We start from the raw sequence: 16,018 nt of genomic DNA, 5'->3' as shown, positions 1-16,018 counted from the left end.
CAATTCTTTGAGTGGAACACATCCAATGGTTCCGCCACATGGTTTTACAAAACGGCAACATGAAAAATGACACAATGACAAACACTCAAAAGAAGCACTGCTGCATCGTCAATGTGTCGGGAATCTCCCATGTTGGACCCCAACAAGAAAGAAACGGCTCTTATTGGTCCAATCAACGACAACTGGAACCCACAGTGTTTTTTTTTATTTATGATTTAGTTTGTTTTGGGGTGTGCTGGAGCAGATGAATGTAATTTTAATTAATTTCAACTTTCAATGAAAATATGGTTAAATTAAGTTTTTGTGACGTCACCAATGCCGCGTCGGCCATATTTGTTTGACACGTAAGAGGTGAAGGCTAGTTTCGCCCGGCTTTTTAACCACGTGTCTTTTTTCAGGTCACCCCGCTAATCCTGTCTAATCTCCTTTACTTCTGATTAGCCGCCTTACCTTCTCCCCTATCCTTTCGCTGCTTTTAAATCGAGGTTAACCTGCCGTAGTTTGAATGCAATTCGTAGACTCGAGATTGGAGTGACTAAAGATCGGTTCTCCGCTCTGCTTTCTGTGTGGGGGGGACATTCTGTTGAGTCACGGGAATCTACTCATAGAAGATGGATAGCTAAAGACTTGACAGGTACTTCTACAAAATTCACACCTGCGGTGGGGGATTCCCCAACAAGCCAAATCAGGATTAATTACTTAGTAGACATTAAATAAACTTGTGGGGAATGAACAGTCTGTACTCAGAAGATTTTGTACTAGTCACGCCTGGGACCATGACAAGTTGCAAACTACGCGTAAATTGGGAAGAAGTGTCCGTTTACAATGTAATAGGAACTGCAGACACTATAAGATTCAAATGTACATTATAATCTTTTTTTTTTTAATTTATCCATTGTTTAGGAAAAGTCGATGCTGTTTTAGCTAAGGTAAGCAAAGCTGCCAACGATTCCGAGTCATTAAGCAAAACGGTCTCATTTTCATTCTCCCTTGTCTTCACATAATTCTTTGGAGAGAGATGTTGGAATAGAAACGTTTTTCAAGACTCAACTTTTTATCCCTTATGATATGACTGGAGATGTATAACATAACTGATATGAAGTGATTATGGTTATACAAGGGGAAAAAACATGAGTCTATCTCCAATTTTTGGGGTTTTAAGCTTCCCAAACTGGACCTCCAACATGGCGGACAACCCAATCTTGATGTGATCGAAAACTATATTGCCGGGTCCACTTTGTTCCCCCCATTTCATGTTCGAGCCGTTTAAATTAAACAGTGACGTTGGTAAAAGGACATAACAGGCTTTAAAAGTGGTGTGAAAGGAGTTGCAGGCAGAAATTGTGGAACCCAAAAGTCGGGTTGTGTAGCCCACCAGTCCCTGAGCTCAATCAACCCGTGAGGCATTTGAAATAAAAGTGTTTCTTTTTTATCTCAGAGGACCATTTACTTGAATCTGTGACATACCTGGAAAAAAAGCTACGTTATTGTTTATTTTATTTTATTATTATTATTATTTTTAGAGAGAATGACAGTTTTGACTGTTAACATGAATACATTTAAAGTCATTTAACATGTCATTTACAGGTACAGGGTCGTAGAAACACTCTGGTGGGAGGCTTGTGTTTGTTGACTTAGCCGAAACCCAATTCACCCTCCCACCCACTCACGCGCTCTACGGTCAGCGTTTTCTCCACGCCGACACACGTTCGTCTCGTGGCCGCTTCCAGCTTCAAGCTCTCCCGGGGCATAGAACTGGACAATACGTAAGAAGATTGAAATTGTGGACGGCTTCAAATGTGGACGCCTTGTTTTGAGTTATGGCTATTTTTTTTGCACAAAGACGATGCCTGCGAGTTGCGACGAATACGAACGAAGGCTAGTTTGCATAAAATGCGGTTTTATGGAGGGCAGTACCAACGTCGAGTGTTATATTTCATCTGTTCATCGAGTTTCGATGGCAGAATTAAGTTTAATAGTTAACCGGCTCGGAGGCGAGCTACCTGTTAGCATGTAAGCTAACGTAGCAGTGTGAAGTTGCGTGCGTTGTGTGTGGCATTCCGCCCACAAAAAACGTCGTAAAATTCAAAACCCAAGACGTTTCTTTAACTCTGCCCTCCATTTAAATTCACTTTCTTGCTTAATAAGACCAGAAGTAATTAGACTTGTTGCTTAGGAACAATGCGGTTGGATATCCTACCTACATAGTATACCTAGCTTACCTACCCATTTTGCTAGTAAACAAGGTAGGTCTTTAAGCTAAACTATCCACCTCTCTACTTTTTCAAGGCAGCGCGTTATTTTGCTTTACTAACTACCTACATATCCAGTTGGCTAAGCAAGTAGCTGTTTCAGCTTCTATCTACCGACCTACCCTTCTAATTTATGAAGCCAGCTAGTTAAGATTGCGTATTACCTACCTACAATTGTATACACCTGATAGTGACTTCAATGTAATACCTGCTCTTAACCAGTTTGTCTATCTCAGGTGTCTCAACGATGGCGAGACATGCCAACCAGAAAATGTGGTCTCAAAGAGGGTCGCCGCCACGACTAATGGCGTCTCCTTGACCCCGCCATTGACGACCATCAGCCCTGCAGCCTCACCTCAACTTTCACCGCGATGGCAATAGGCTGCCACTTGTCCCCCCTTGCCGTGACTCTGCTGGGCTTTCTGAGCTCCTCTGTGATCAGTCTGATGCCTCGGGTCTCCTTCCCCATGGGTGAGTTGCCCCAAATTCTGCCTCCATGCCGTTCAAACGGAGCTGTTCTATTTCATCTCAACGCATCGTTGTTGCCTTGGCTTAAAAAGTCCCCATGTGCGACCGCAGGTAGTCCCGGGAGACGTCTCACCCGCTTCAGCAGCGCTGACGTGGGCAACACCACCACGCTCTTGCTCAGCAGCGGCGGCGATATGCTCTACGTGGGGGGTCGTGACGCCGTGCTGGCGCTGGACGTCAGCCTTGAGGACGGCTTCATGCTGAGGAACAAGGTAAGGGAAGGTGTGGTGGTGAGTAGGAGATGCACAGTGTGGTTGTTTTCACTGAGCACTGTGCGCTCTCTCATAGCTGGACTGGAGACCTTCGGAGAAAGACCTGGAGCAATGTTCCATGAAAGGAAAGAAGATGGCAAGTAGCCTTTTTTGCACACATTTCACAATCCAAAGTTCAGTGACATTATGCTTTCCATCTTTATTGGGTTTTAATAATTGTGTAGAAGTATGCAGTGAATGTATATAATGCTAATGTTTTTACATTACTATAGGAAAGATACAGAACAGTTTTTTTTTTTAAGGAACTAAAAAAGTTATTTTATTTATTCTTTTATGAATTGGTAATCAGAATTTTATTCTGGAAAATATTGACCTAAAAAAATAAAATAAAAAATCAGTCGGTTCAAATAACGTATAAATACAGTATGTTTTCATATGCCCCAATTTTCATTAGATTTGTTTTTTGACCAATTGTTTACTAATATAGAATCAGTATTGTTAATAGTAAATAAATTAAATGTGAATAATACATGTTCATTTCAGACGGACTGTCCTAATTTTATCCGCGTGCTGCTGTTCCTGAATGCCACTCACATCTACGCCTGTGGAACATTTGCCTTCAGTCCACGTTGTGTCTTTATTGTAAGTTTGTCTCCCATACACACTATATGCTCTGTATATAGATTAGGGCTCGAACAAACTGATAGTAGCTCTTTTTAAATAGGCAATAAATCAGCCAATTGTTGTTTTTAAAACATGTTACAACATAAGACAAAGATATGACATTTAAACATCCAGCTTTAAAAAAAAATAGGCCAATTATTATTTTTTCTTCCCCCCCCCTGTTGTGAAGTTAAACAAATTTACAAAAGGACCATATGTTGTAAAACAGACAAATATCCCCCCCCCCCCAAAAAAAAAAAATCTGTATCCTTCGGGCCATATACCACTGCAGATGATTGCATCGTGATTTATTTTCTAGAACTCTGACACGTTAACGGTGAGCCTCAAACCCGATGAGGGACGAGGTCGCTGCCCTTATGACCCCTACCAGCGCAACACTGCTATCATCGTAGGTGTGTGACGCCAAGCTCCATACGGCGCTCGCGAATGATAACGCGCGCAGGCCGACATACCGGTAACATTAAATAACCGTCTCCAGACGGCGAGCTGTACACGGGCACGGTGGCCGACTACCGGGGCAACTGGCCCCTCATCTCTCGCCACCTCAGCGAAGGCTCACGCGTGGACCTCAAGCTGGACGACACGCTGGGATGGCTTGAGGGTAAAGACACGGCGGAGTGCACAGCATTGTTTTGTTTTTTTTAAACATATTAAGTTGTTTTCTCTCTCTCTCTTCGCAGATCCAACCTTCATCGGCTCCACCTTCATTCCAGACGAGGGCAAAGTTTACTTTTTCTTCAGCGAAGTGGGCCGAGAGTACGATTTCATCGAGAAGTTTGTCGTCTCCCGCGTTTCCCAAGTCTGCACGGTAACGAGCATGCGGCACAGCATCGATTTGAGGGAATACGGCACATTACGCCCAAAATCTTGATTTCATTTCAACGCGTGCTCTACTAGAGCGACGTCGGAGGCCAGCGGACGCTCCAGCGGCGCTGGACCACCTTTGCCAAAGCGCAGCTGCTGTGCCAGGCGGATGGCGAGCTGCCCTATAACGTCATCCAGGACGTCGACCGCCTGCCGCCAGCTGAGGGCACGCCGACGGACGAGACGCTTTTCTACGGCATCTTCACCTCTCAGTGGTCAGTAAGGTGGCACGATGGTCAAAAGCGCTGGCCTTCATAGTCATTCAATTTAGTTTTCAATTTATGGTTCAACTCTTGTGATGTCATTTAAGAATTCATAGGGAACCAAATACATCATTGAGAGAGCCAGAATTGATTTATTAATTAATACAGGAGTGATTTGATGAGTTTATAACAGCATGATTTTCTTTTAAAATGATTCAGTTACTGTGATTTCCCAGGGTACTTGAACTCAACACATTGTATATTTAATTCTGGTGCTGCAGGAATATTTTAAGTGTTTTTAAATAAAAAAATCGATCTTTACTATGCACATCAATTTGTTACAGAAGCATTTTTTTTTAAAGTACTCCAGAAATGAAGTTGATTATACATTTTTTCATAGCAAGGACAAAACAAAGTAAAGATTCTCCACGGCATATTATAGGACATGTGACTGGTCATCAGGCGTCCACATGGCTTCTCCCTCACAATGGCGTCTTTATCATTTTTCAGTTTTCAGAGTCATGCATTGTTGATTTTGTTTCCCCTTTGGACGCAGGTCGGTCAATTCCGGACTGTCGGCCGTGTGCTCGTTCCGCTTGGCGGACATCAAATCGGCCTTCGCGGGCGGCTACAGGGTCCTCAACCGTGACACGCTGCAGTGGAGCACGAGGGTGCAAGAGAGGGTGGCCAACCCGGGTGAGGTAAATGTTACTGAGGCACAAAATGGAAGCAGACTCGTACAGATCATATTTTGTATTTGGCATCTTTGCAAATGTCTGTCTTTAGTGCGGTCTGCACAACGCGTCGGACAACGCCCTGCGCTTCGTCAAGGAGAACTTCCTGGCAGACGACAGCGTGCGGCCGGCAGGCGGGGGTCTCACTTTAGTGTCGGCCGAGCACCGTTACAGCCATCTGACCGTCCAGAGGGTCCGGGCGGCAGACGGCGTGGATTACACGGTCCTCTTTCTCCTCACAGGTAAGACCTCTATGTGAGTTTTTTTTTTTGTTGGGATTGCTTGCGCTGTGGGGTGCCAAATTAATTGGGTGGCGTTTCAGAGTCGGGGTACCTTCACAAAGCGGTGCTGCTGCACAGCGGGGCCCACGTCGTGGAAGAGGTGCAGGTGTTCCTCAAGCCGCAACCTGTCAAGAGCCTCAAGATGTCCATACCCAAGGTACGGCAACCCAAACCATTCCGTTGGAGTCAGATTTTTGTAAATGTATCTATACAGCTCATAATCTCTTCATAAAATATTTTTAAAAAAATCTCACAATTAAATAAAATACTCTTAAGTCATGTTTGCTCAGCTGAGGTCTCATCAGACCGCCGTTTCCTCAACAGGGCCTGATCTACGTTGGCACGTCCGAAGGCGTGCTCAGGCTCCCGGTGGCCAACTGCTCCTTCTACTGGACTTGCGCCCAGTGCGTCCTGGCTCGGGACCCCTTCTGCGGGTGGGACGCCGCCCGCCGGGCCTGCGTTGGGGTCTCTGCCGCCCACCTGGGCCAGGACGTGGAAGGAGGCAACGTGGAAAAGGCGTGCAAGAGCGTGACGTCGATGCACAGAGCTCTCTTTGGAACAACCAACCTGCCGGCGGGTAAGCCTCACATTTACGGTTTAAAAAAAACATTTACGCGCCACAAAATTTGGTAGTCTTGTCATTAAAAGAGTTTTAATTAATAAATGTATTTTTGATATACTATGTGAAAATGTCAAAACTAAGAAACAGAAACAGAATGGCTAAAAAAAAAAAAAAGTTCACTTGGACATTGAAAGCTTTTTTTTAATTTAATTTAAGTTTTATTTGTATTTTATATTATAATTTTTGTTTATCTTTAAATATTTGTAAATTAATTTTTATATATTTGTAAATGTATCTTAATATGAATAATTTTAATATTAAAAAATACATTTAAAACAAAAATGTATTACAATTTTTAAAAAATAACTTGGAAATTAAAAAAACATTTGTGTACACGTGTCTTATGTATATGTATGACATTGAAATATATAATAGATTTTTTTTTCAACAAATTAAATAAGAAAAATGTTTGGAAAGGGGAGAGAAAAAACTATTTTATTTATATATTTTTTTATTCTTATTTCTACTCAGACATTTATATTAAAGTTTTGTGTGTGAATAAATAAAACTTGTTTTTACTCTATTCTACTCTTATATAAACAAATAGAGTAAACACGATTTTTATGTCCATGTACAATACATAAAATTAAGAACATTTGATTAAAATAAACACACAAAAAAAACAATACAAATGAATTTTAAAAATCAGTTTTTTGCACAATCAGTACAAATTTAAACCAAAATTCTGGTGGGATAAAAAAAAAAGAAGTAAATAATAAATGAAAAAAAATCACAAACTCTCTCGGTGTAGTGAGGGAGGCGTGTGGTGTCCATTTCGATTCCTTGTGATCAGTGCAGTAGTTTTCCCAGGAGGGTCTCGAGCGCTCATCTGTATATCAGCTCCCTGTCCCGCAGGTGAGCCGCTGTCGGTGTCCCTGCACGAAGTGGTGCATCTCCCGTGCCCCGCCGCATCGCGCCTCTCCCGCCAGTCGTGGGAGCGGCCCAACAGCCGCCTGTCCCCGGAGCTCTACCTGCACCTGGACGACGGCAGCCTGAGCTTCGTGGCCACGCCCGCCACTCTGGGCCACTACCTGTGCCTGTCCTCCGAGAACGGCTTCCGGCAGACCATGGCCGTCTACCACGTCAAGCAAAAGGGCGGCCCCCTCCCCCGCCCCTCGGGACCCGAGTCCACGCTGACCACCGCCGGGCAGCTGGGGCGCAACTTCACATTGTGGATGGTGAAAGCGGCGCCCAAAGACGCCGCCTTCCAAGATGGGGGCTCGCTACTGTCGGCGCAGACCCCCTCGTATCTGAAGGAGCTGGTGGCCGTGTCCATCCTCTTAGTGCTTTGCCTGAGCGTGCTTTTCACCATCCTCCTCTGCGTGGTCAAACAAAGGTGGCGTAGCCGCACCGCCCCGCAGCAGGTGGCGGCGGATTCGGACAGACGGACCCCCACGGAGCACGAGGCCCTCCGAGTGGGGCCGGCGCAGAGCAAGCGCAACTTCCAGGGCTCGCTTTCCAACGGGGCGCTCGCCGCCTCCAACCGACATTTGCCCAACACGCCCATCTGAGCGCCGGCACTTCAGGTAAGGAAGGAAGAAAGACGTTAATGCAGTACTTTAAATGTCGAAACGTGCCAGGTAAGACGCCACCGAGGAGTGTTTGGGTCACGCTGAACAGAAAAAACTTTATAGAAAAGATTAATGTCCCAACTGTATCAAGAAAAGTTTGTTGAAAAATTAAAAAATGGTGTTTAAGTAAAAGGGATAAAGTTGGTTAAATTACAATAAAAATAAATGAGTAAAGACATGTTATAAGAGTAAATCATAATCTTACAAAAAAATGTTAATGCACAAGAATGATGTCGTAATATTACGAGAAAAAAGTGGCACCCAAATAAATTTGGTGTTTGACAGGAATAAAGTCAGAATCTTATGAGAAACTGTAAAAAGATGTTCAAAAAAGTAATTTGCAATACTGCCTGTTTAAAAAAAAAAAAAAGTAAGTAAGTTAAAAAATATATAAATCATAAAAATGATGTCACAATGTCCCACCAAAAATTATGCTATAGGAGTAACATAAGAAAAACAAGTCTTATTAATGGTCTTAAGTTTCAACTTTAGAAAATTGTTACAGAAGGCATTTTATTTTTTATTTTTATGCAACCGAATGTTTTTTTTAATGGACGTTAATCTCTATTTAATGAATTTCAGCTTGGCCCTAACACTCCGTCGTAAAATGCCCAGCGGCTTTAGCAAATGCTAGCAGTTAGCATTTGACGCCACAGGATTTCGTAGAAAAATATCAATTGTTGTTGGTAGGAAATCAATGTTTGCACACTTTTGTCGTCACCAACTTGATGGAACTCTTTTGTGTGATTTTTCTACTAAACTGTGGCGTGTTCTGGGATAGCATTGCCGCTCCTGAACGTGCCTTGGTTCCACTGCAACACTTGTACCCTGTAATAATGTGACTACTGAACCAGTTTGTGTGTTCATTTTCAATGTTAAATGTGAATATGGTACTAATGTGCTCCGTGACCACTTTTAGTTCTCCACGGGGAGAACCCGGGACCAAATATGCTGTTTTTTTAACTCACCCACAGGGACAAAAATTTGTTATTGTTTGTTTTATTTAGTTTTTTATTTTGGGGGGTAATGGCCTATTTTCACATCTGGACCGAATCCGTAGGGGGAGAACACAGCTGTCACAGCAAAAGAAAAGGAAAAAAAAAAAGAAGATGAAATCAAACCACTTTCATAATAAATATTGTGCGACATGAATGTCTTTTAATGTCAGTCGTGACGTAGTCTTTATTCTCTTTGTGCAGGTGTACCTAATGGCTGCCATTTAAGAATACAATATTGTTTACACAGTACAGTATTGTTTTAAATGTGCTCTGCAGCGCTACCAAGTGGCCAAACAGGTGAAATGCACCTTTAGAAAACGCTTGTTAAAGTGTAAATTTAAAAAAATAATCATGCTGAAAAACACTCATCTGAAATATCTATAATATTAATGCATTTATATTGTATTTATTTATATATGTTATTATTTTTCAAAAAATATTTTTACAATAAAATATCAAAATAAATCTTGATGTAAATACAAGCAAAATGTCTTAGATTTTATTTTATTATTTTCATTTATTTTACTCGCACTCGATCAATGGAAATTGTTGTCACGCTTTATTTGTTTTTTTGTGTATATAGAGTAAAATGCAAATAATAGAAGTAAATAGTCACAAGTACCATGGGTATATTCAAATTTTATATCTAAATGCATTTTAAATAAATGTAACAAAATTTAGTTCAATTAGAAAATATGTTACTTTAATATAACTATTTAAAATATTGGTACATAAATTATAACGTGTACATATGGTATAAAAAAGTAAATTAATCCATAAACCAAAAGATATACATTCATCATTTTTTAAAGTTATATAAAATTATTTATCAAAAATTAATCCAGTAGCGGAAATACGGGATTTATCGTTTTCATTTATGATGCCTCATTGGCCCAATCATACGATAATCGATTAATGGAACAATGATCACCTATAAGTCTTAATTTATCTTTTTTTTTCATTTCATAAAAAGCTCAAAAACTATAAACAGAAGCATATATCAATATATATTTTTAAACATTTATTGAACATAGAAGAAAAATACAAAAAAGTCAATCCAATTTACATTAATCCCCCCCCCCCCCCAAAAAAAACAAACAAAATAACATTCGGTTAGCTCCGAGAGTTTTGATTTATTTATAATTCTGCATTGACATTAATTATCAAATGACATTTCTTGTTTGTTACACATTTGAGAGACTTTGCATAATCAATAAATCATTTGCAGCATAACCATGTGATGACATCACCAGAGTACCTCCCTTCCCTTCCCTCCCTCCCGTCCGTCCGTCCTGGAATGCAAGTCTGCGAAAAGTCTGCAGCGGCCCGTTTGCTGCAGTGCAATCACACACACACACACACATTCTCACACTCTTATTTTAGCAGCCTGCCTGCACGGCAACAACATCCTGACCCACAGGAGGTTCCTCGGTGACTCAGCACAGGTAAGAACATCATTTTATTTATTTATTTTAATTTTTTTTTTATTTTAAATACGTCTTCCTAATGAGCTGCGTGAGGGCTGGATGTCTTGTATGCGATGTCCCTCTGGACCACAGCCAGGTCATGCTGCAGCTGCATCCCACTTTGGTGCAGTGCACCTTGAAAAAGTCCGCTGCAGTGATAAATATTTTATAGTTAACAAAGGCAGCATTATTAAAAAAAAATTTTTTTTTTAAAAAAATCTGCATTTGCATCGCATGATATGGAGAACTGCCTCAAACATGAGGGAGACGGATCGAGGGTGTGCCGAATGTTTTGGCTCGGCACCTGTCCCTTTAAGAGGCCTCTCTCTTTCATCTGAGTCGGATAGAGGACACAAGGATGACCTAAACACTGCCAAAGAGGCATTCACCTTCATTTACAAGCAATTGGTTCATAAAGATGTGCCAATTCATGTGTTGCATTTAACGAACTACCTCATGACTTAACGCTAAACACGTCCCAAAACTTTTGTGTCAATCTCAAAGGTTGCAAGATGGCCCAGAACGACCCGAAAGAGCCGACACCCCCGCCAGGGACGCTGAGCCCGGGTCAGCTGCAGTCCCACTTCAAGATGGAGCCAAAGACTTTGGGGGTGTGCGAGTAGTCATGTGACCGTTTTCGGATCCCAATTAGAGCAGTTCAAATGCTAACATGCTATCAGTCTGCTAAGCGCTAGCGTCCTGAGGACTGGAAGGAGTCAAACTCGAAATCAAGATGATTTCAAAAGCCTAGTGGGATTGGATACAATTCTAACAGTTGTTTTGCCAACATGGCAAAAATAACCTGAGCGAGTAACGCTCTACATGGATTATACGACTATAAATCGTAGCAATAATGTACCATTTTCGAAAACGTCATTACGTCAGTTGGCATACTAAACTGAATCAAAATAGCAACTCGTGTACAGAAGGCGGACCCACAAGGATTTTGCTACTATCAATCCCAGTAGTCATTTACTATAGCAATTTACATAAGCTTAGCTAAAATGCTAACATGCTCTCTGTCTGCTAAGAAATAGCAATTTGGATACAAAAAAACAAAATGGGTGGTCCTTTAAACGTGTTTCAATCCTGGTAGCCATATTTACCATTACAAAAGCCTAATAAGACAACATAAAATGCTAACAGTTATACTAAACTGAATTATCATATCAACTTGGGTATAGAAAACGCTAAGAAAGTGTCAAAGCAATTTTTTACGTCATGCGTGCCTTTTTGTCAGGGATTATTTTAAAAGGCAAGTTAGGTGGAATCAATTGCTAACATGCTAACATTAGTCCTAATATTCATGTAGCTAGATATAAAATGCTAACATACAAATATTTGGCCTTCTAAACAATAGCAACTTGAGTGCAAAAAGCGCAAAGGCACATTCTAATGTATGTTAAAACATGCTCTGTAGTCATGGAACTATTTACTATTTACATATAGAACTATTTCAAAAAGCTAACGAGACCAGATAGAATGCTAACATGCTAGCGGTTGATATGCTAAGGTAGTGAGTACATAAAGCACTATACCAAATTCCAATTTGATGACCATCAATCCCTGTGCTTATGTGTCTTTATTTATTTATTTATTTCCAATTTGAAAAGCTAAACGCTAACATGCTATCGTTGTGCATAACAAACGTGGCTATCTTGTCTTCTTCAGGCCATCCAGCTGGTCATCGCGGCGCTGATCCTGTGCCTGAGCATGTCCGTGCTGCGGGTGCACGAGATCCACTTCACGGCCGACGTGGCGCTCTTCCTCGTCGTGGTCATTCAGGTTTGGGATGATGTTTAGCGTTTGCCCCACCCAATGTCCTTCGCTGAGCCGCCGGATCTTCTTTCTGTCGACCAGGTCTTCTTGTCGGGTTCCGTGTTGATCCACAGTGGGAGGAGGCCCACTCTGTTTTGGGTGAGTGGGTTTCCATTGTCGTTTACAGTTGCGTGCAAAATAACAAGGAGCCACATGCTGCTTCACCAAGTATAGATACTTCCACTCCAGTTTTAATCAATGAAATATATTTATACTTATATTTTAATGTCTATTTTGTTGACTGTCCAAAATGGTGCACTAGATTCTTTGTGTCCGTTTTTTGCAGGTAAAATGCGCCCTCGTTCTTCATCTGATAAGTGCCGCGTTCGCCACCGCCGCCCTGGGGCTGATGTCCAAGCACCTCCCGTACAGGCAGGACTCGTACCACTGTGAACACTGCCGCCGCCTGGAGTACCACGCCGTGGTAATGCAAACGCAGCGAGGGCTTGCTTGTTTTTTTAGCATTTGGCTACATTGTACCGCCGAACCTCATCGAGCTAACCTAATTAAGTCTTGAGTCTTGTCCGGTGCAAGACTGAAACAATGTGTTTGCAAGACGTTACGTTCCAGACCCACCGGCCACTAGATTTTTGTAAATCAAAATTTGGTTGCAGATTTAACGGCCAATCAAATGTACATTTTTTGGGTATCAGCAAGTTTACAGTCGCCATCATTGCCGAGCCGGACCAATAACGTTTATGTATTGCTTCCTTATTATTCTTTAGCACCTGTTCTCAGTTTGTCAAGAATAGACTATCCAAAAAATGCTTAGAATGCTTCAATTAGTTTATCATCTTGGGTAGAAGTGACACATAAAAACATTTTTCTTCGCAAGTAGCTTAATGCTAATATATAATGTGAAACACCATTGACAGGATACCAAAATTAGCATCGATCTTAAGACAACACATTCAAACAGAGCAAGACCTTTTGATGTTTTCATTCATCTTTTTTACACGTCATCTCTTTTCACTTTACATTCTGATATGTACTGTAAAAATGTAGTTTATAAAAAAAAAGATTCAAAATCCTCATTATAGGACGGGGGTTGACTTGTATATCAAAAATGAAAAACTGCTAACATGCTAACAGTCGACGACCGGCCAAAGACGACTTTTTGATGTTTTTTTTTTATTTTTTCTCCCCCAGAAAAAAAAACAAAAAACGAAGAAAAAAAACAAAAAACGAAGAAAAAAAACAAAAAACGAAGAAAAAAAACAAAAAACTTTTTGATGTTTTGTCTTTGCAGCTACATTGTTTCAGGAAATGCACCGAGCTGATCGAGCAAAAGTGCAAAGTAAGCGGACAGCCATCATTTACTTTCATCTTTTTCTGTTCGGGGCATTCTTCCCGCTGACAATATTTTTGCCTGTGTGCTAAATGAGCGCATTTTGTGTGTGTTTTAGATGCTGATCGACGGCATCCTGGCAACCCTGGTGATCTTCCTGGTGCTGGAGCTGCTCATCTGCATCACCGCCATGCTCTTCGGCCTCACCGTGCTCGCCGCGCGCAGGACGCAGGTCCTCAACTCACCTGGCCTTCCCTTTCAGGACGTTTCTTTTGCAGCACGCGCACGTCATACAAATAACACTAACCAAGCCTAGGCGATTAAAATTTTAATCGTAATTAATCGCATGACTTCAGTAGTTAACTCACGATTAATCACAAATTTTATATATGTTCTAAATGTACAATAGAGAAATTCTAGGTTTGAAAACTCTTGTTAACAAAAGTGGAAAAAATGTTAAACTAATAAAAATAGTGCAAATGTATTTTTGAAGTCTATAGCCGTCAATGGCAGTGAATGAGTTAATAATTAATTAATAATTCTGATGATTGCATTTTTTTCCCTGTTCAGGCTTTAAGTGAGAGACCTCGCTACCCACAGACCCGACCGCCGCCGTCTCCGGTTGTTCAGGTTGTTCGGGCGACGCCCCCGGCTGCGGCCGAGTTCGGTGCATCCCAGGTATCGCACGCACACACACACACTGACACACACACAGACACACACACACTGACTGTTTGCGTGTGAACAGGTAGCGGTGGTGGTAACGGAACCCGACTCGGATCTGGTGGAAGACATCGCCACCCCGCCCACTGAACCTCAAGTGGAACCCATTTAAACAGCCTTCTCACACACACACTCGCACGCAAAACACACACTCGATATTAAGTAAATAAATCCTGATGCCACACGTGGTGCTGCAGGGCAACGTGGCTGGAATGCGAGCTCTAGGAGAGGGAAAAAAAAAAGTTCAGTCACATATAAGCCACAATAGTGAAATATTTTCATGTATTATACGACGTTCAATGTGTATGATTTTTATATCGTCGCATCACAAAAATAATGTAGCCTTTTTCTGCAAATGGTGGCCAGCGTGTTTATTTATGATCTAGAACCCGTGTTTGTCATTATCTTGGCTTACCACATTACATAAAAGAGCATCCATTTCTGCTGTGTACTTATAATAGTGATGTATATAATTACTATCTTTTATCACTGGTGTATTTGCATTCCGAGGCACATGATGTATATTGTGTAAAAGTGTCTTAATAAAAAGCTTTCAATCCTAAATAGATAACATGATGATTTTGTGACGTTTGTCTCCAGTGTTCACAAAAACACTTTTCATACTTTATGGTAAAACCAACTTAAGTTTTGTTTAGTCAAAATCGAGGGGGTCTTAAAAAACATCTCAAAAGGAAAACCATTTTTTGCACTTGTAAAGGGTCTAAATCTCACTGTGTCCTTCTGTCTATACCACACAGACATTTGACATTTGGAGGTCTAAAAATCCTTAAATCTCTAAGATCAAGAATTGGTCTAGCATACCTCAGCGATAATTTTATCCACGGCGCCCTTAACTGATCATTGCCTGTGATCCCTTAAATCAAAACCAGATATTACATACAACAACTCTCCTTATGGAAATCTGGACAGGATGCTCTATCGACAGTCTTCTAGAAACACTTTTGGGATGATTCTTAAGTAAAAAACAAAACAACTAGAAATTGCCCTTTAAAAAATTGTAAATAAATGGTTGTTTTTCTGTGCAAATAAAAAATATGTAATCTATCCAGATGTGGTGTGGTTTGTGTTGACCAACACTTTTCCCAACGCATGTCATTGCAATCAGGAGAAGCCTGACAACGATCCTCACCTGCTTTGGAATATGGAGACGTGGACAACAGGCTGGTTAGTGTGGCCCGAGGACCAGGATTGAGAAACACCGCTCTAAGCCATTATGTTCAAAATGTGTGGGAAAAGATGTCTTCCACAGAAATTAGTGGGTTGGGTGCAGTACCACATGTCGCCAGCAGATGTCGCACTCCCTGGAAGGGTGACGTTTCAGGTTAGAAGACATGCGTTTCGGCTCGTTTGCAATTGTTCAATAATGTGATAAAACAATAAGCGTGCCGTTATAAAACGCGCATCAGTAAAGCCGCCAAGGAAATAATAGTTGGACAAAAAAGAAGAATCGTTGAGAATCCGTGTGAGTCAATCAAAGTCTGGCGAAAGTTCGGAGAAAAACGGAGAAGCAACTGAGACACGAAGCAATACTGCCCTCTTGTGGATGAATGGAAATAGGATTGACTTGTTGGTGAGCCGTTCATTAATATATAAAACAATCGTTGCATTCATACTTGTGTAGATTACATAGCTGACGACCAGGATGTGCATGCGTGAATTGAAAGTAATACCCATAAAAAAATAATATAATGGCTGGTGGGGAGGGGTGAAGGTTGGAGGCACTCGTGAGTAAATACCTGTTTACTTGATTTCG

The 16,018-nt window shown here is 41.3% G+C and overlaps 2 protein-coding genes across 8 annotated transcripts; both read left to right on the top strand.

Moving 5' to 3' along the window:
- The first annotated feature begins 355 nt into the window (after positions 1–355).
- sema4ab (sema domain, immunoglobulin domain (Ig), transmembrane domain (TM) and short cytoplasmic domain, (semaphorin) 4Ab) lies at positions 356–10,327 on the top strand. 6 transcript variants are annotated; one of them, XM_077548854.1, is made up of 17 exons: positions 356–634; positions 904–929; positions 1,588–1,766; positions 2,489–2,723; positions 2,832–2,992; positions 3,069–3,128; positions 3,536–3,634; positions 3,975–4,068; positions 4,155–4,277; positions 4,357–4,484; positions 4,574–4,755; positions 5,300–5,444; positions 5,530–5,719; positions 5,800–5,915; positions 6,083–6,335; positions 7,221–7,906; positions 10,178–10,327. In XM_077548854.1, exons 4-16 carry the CDS (start codon positions 2,624–2,626, stop codon positions 7,889–7,891), a joined length of 2,322 nt encoding a protein of 773 aa, XP_077404980.1. In that variant the 5' UTR covers positions 356–634; positions 904–929; positions 1,588–1,766; positions 2,489–2,623; the 3' UTR covers positions 7,892–7,906; positions 10,178–10,327. The 6 variants fall into 6 exon arrangements, with proteins under 6 accessions (XP_077404980.1, XP_077404985.1, XP_077404979.1 ...); XM_077548859.1 differs by lacking the exon at positions 904–929 and having other exon boundaries at positions 7,236–7,906; XM_077548853.1 differs by lacking the exon at positions 904–929.
- Positions 10,243–14,808, top strand: LOC144037396 (uncharacterized). 2 transcript variants are annotated; one of them, XM_077548860.1, is made up of 9 exons: positions 10,243–10,394; positions 10,920–11,026; positions 12,087–12,200; positions 12,276–12,332; positions 12,520–12,657; positions 13,483–13,530; positions 13,640–13,753; positions 14,092–14,199; positions 14,270–14,808. In XM_077548860.1, exons 2-9 carry the CDS (start codon positions 10,928–10,930, stop codon positions 14,354–14,356), a joined length of 765 nt encoding a protein of 254 aa, XP_077404986.1. In that variant the 5' UTR covers positions 10,243–10,394; positions 10,920–10,927; the 3' UTR covers positions 14,357–14,808. The 2 variants fall into 2 exon arrangements, with proteins under 2 accessions (XP_077404986.1, XP_077404987.1); XM_077548861.1 differs by lacking the exon at positions 13,483–13,530.
- Positions 14,809–16,018: the final 1,210 nt, after the last annotated feature.

This window comes from Vanacampus margaritifer, chromosome 17 (genome assembly GCF_051991255.1).
Source record: "Vanacampus margaritifer isolate UIUO_Vmar chromosome 17, RoL_Vmar_1.0, whole genome shotgun sequence".
Taxonomy (NCBI): domain Eukaryota; kingdom Metazoa; phylum Chordata; class Actinopteri; order Syngnathiformes; family Syngnathidae; genus Vanacampus; species Vanacampus margaritifer.
This window is presented reverse-complemented; position numbering and strand designations above follow the sequence as displayed.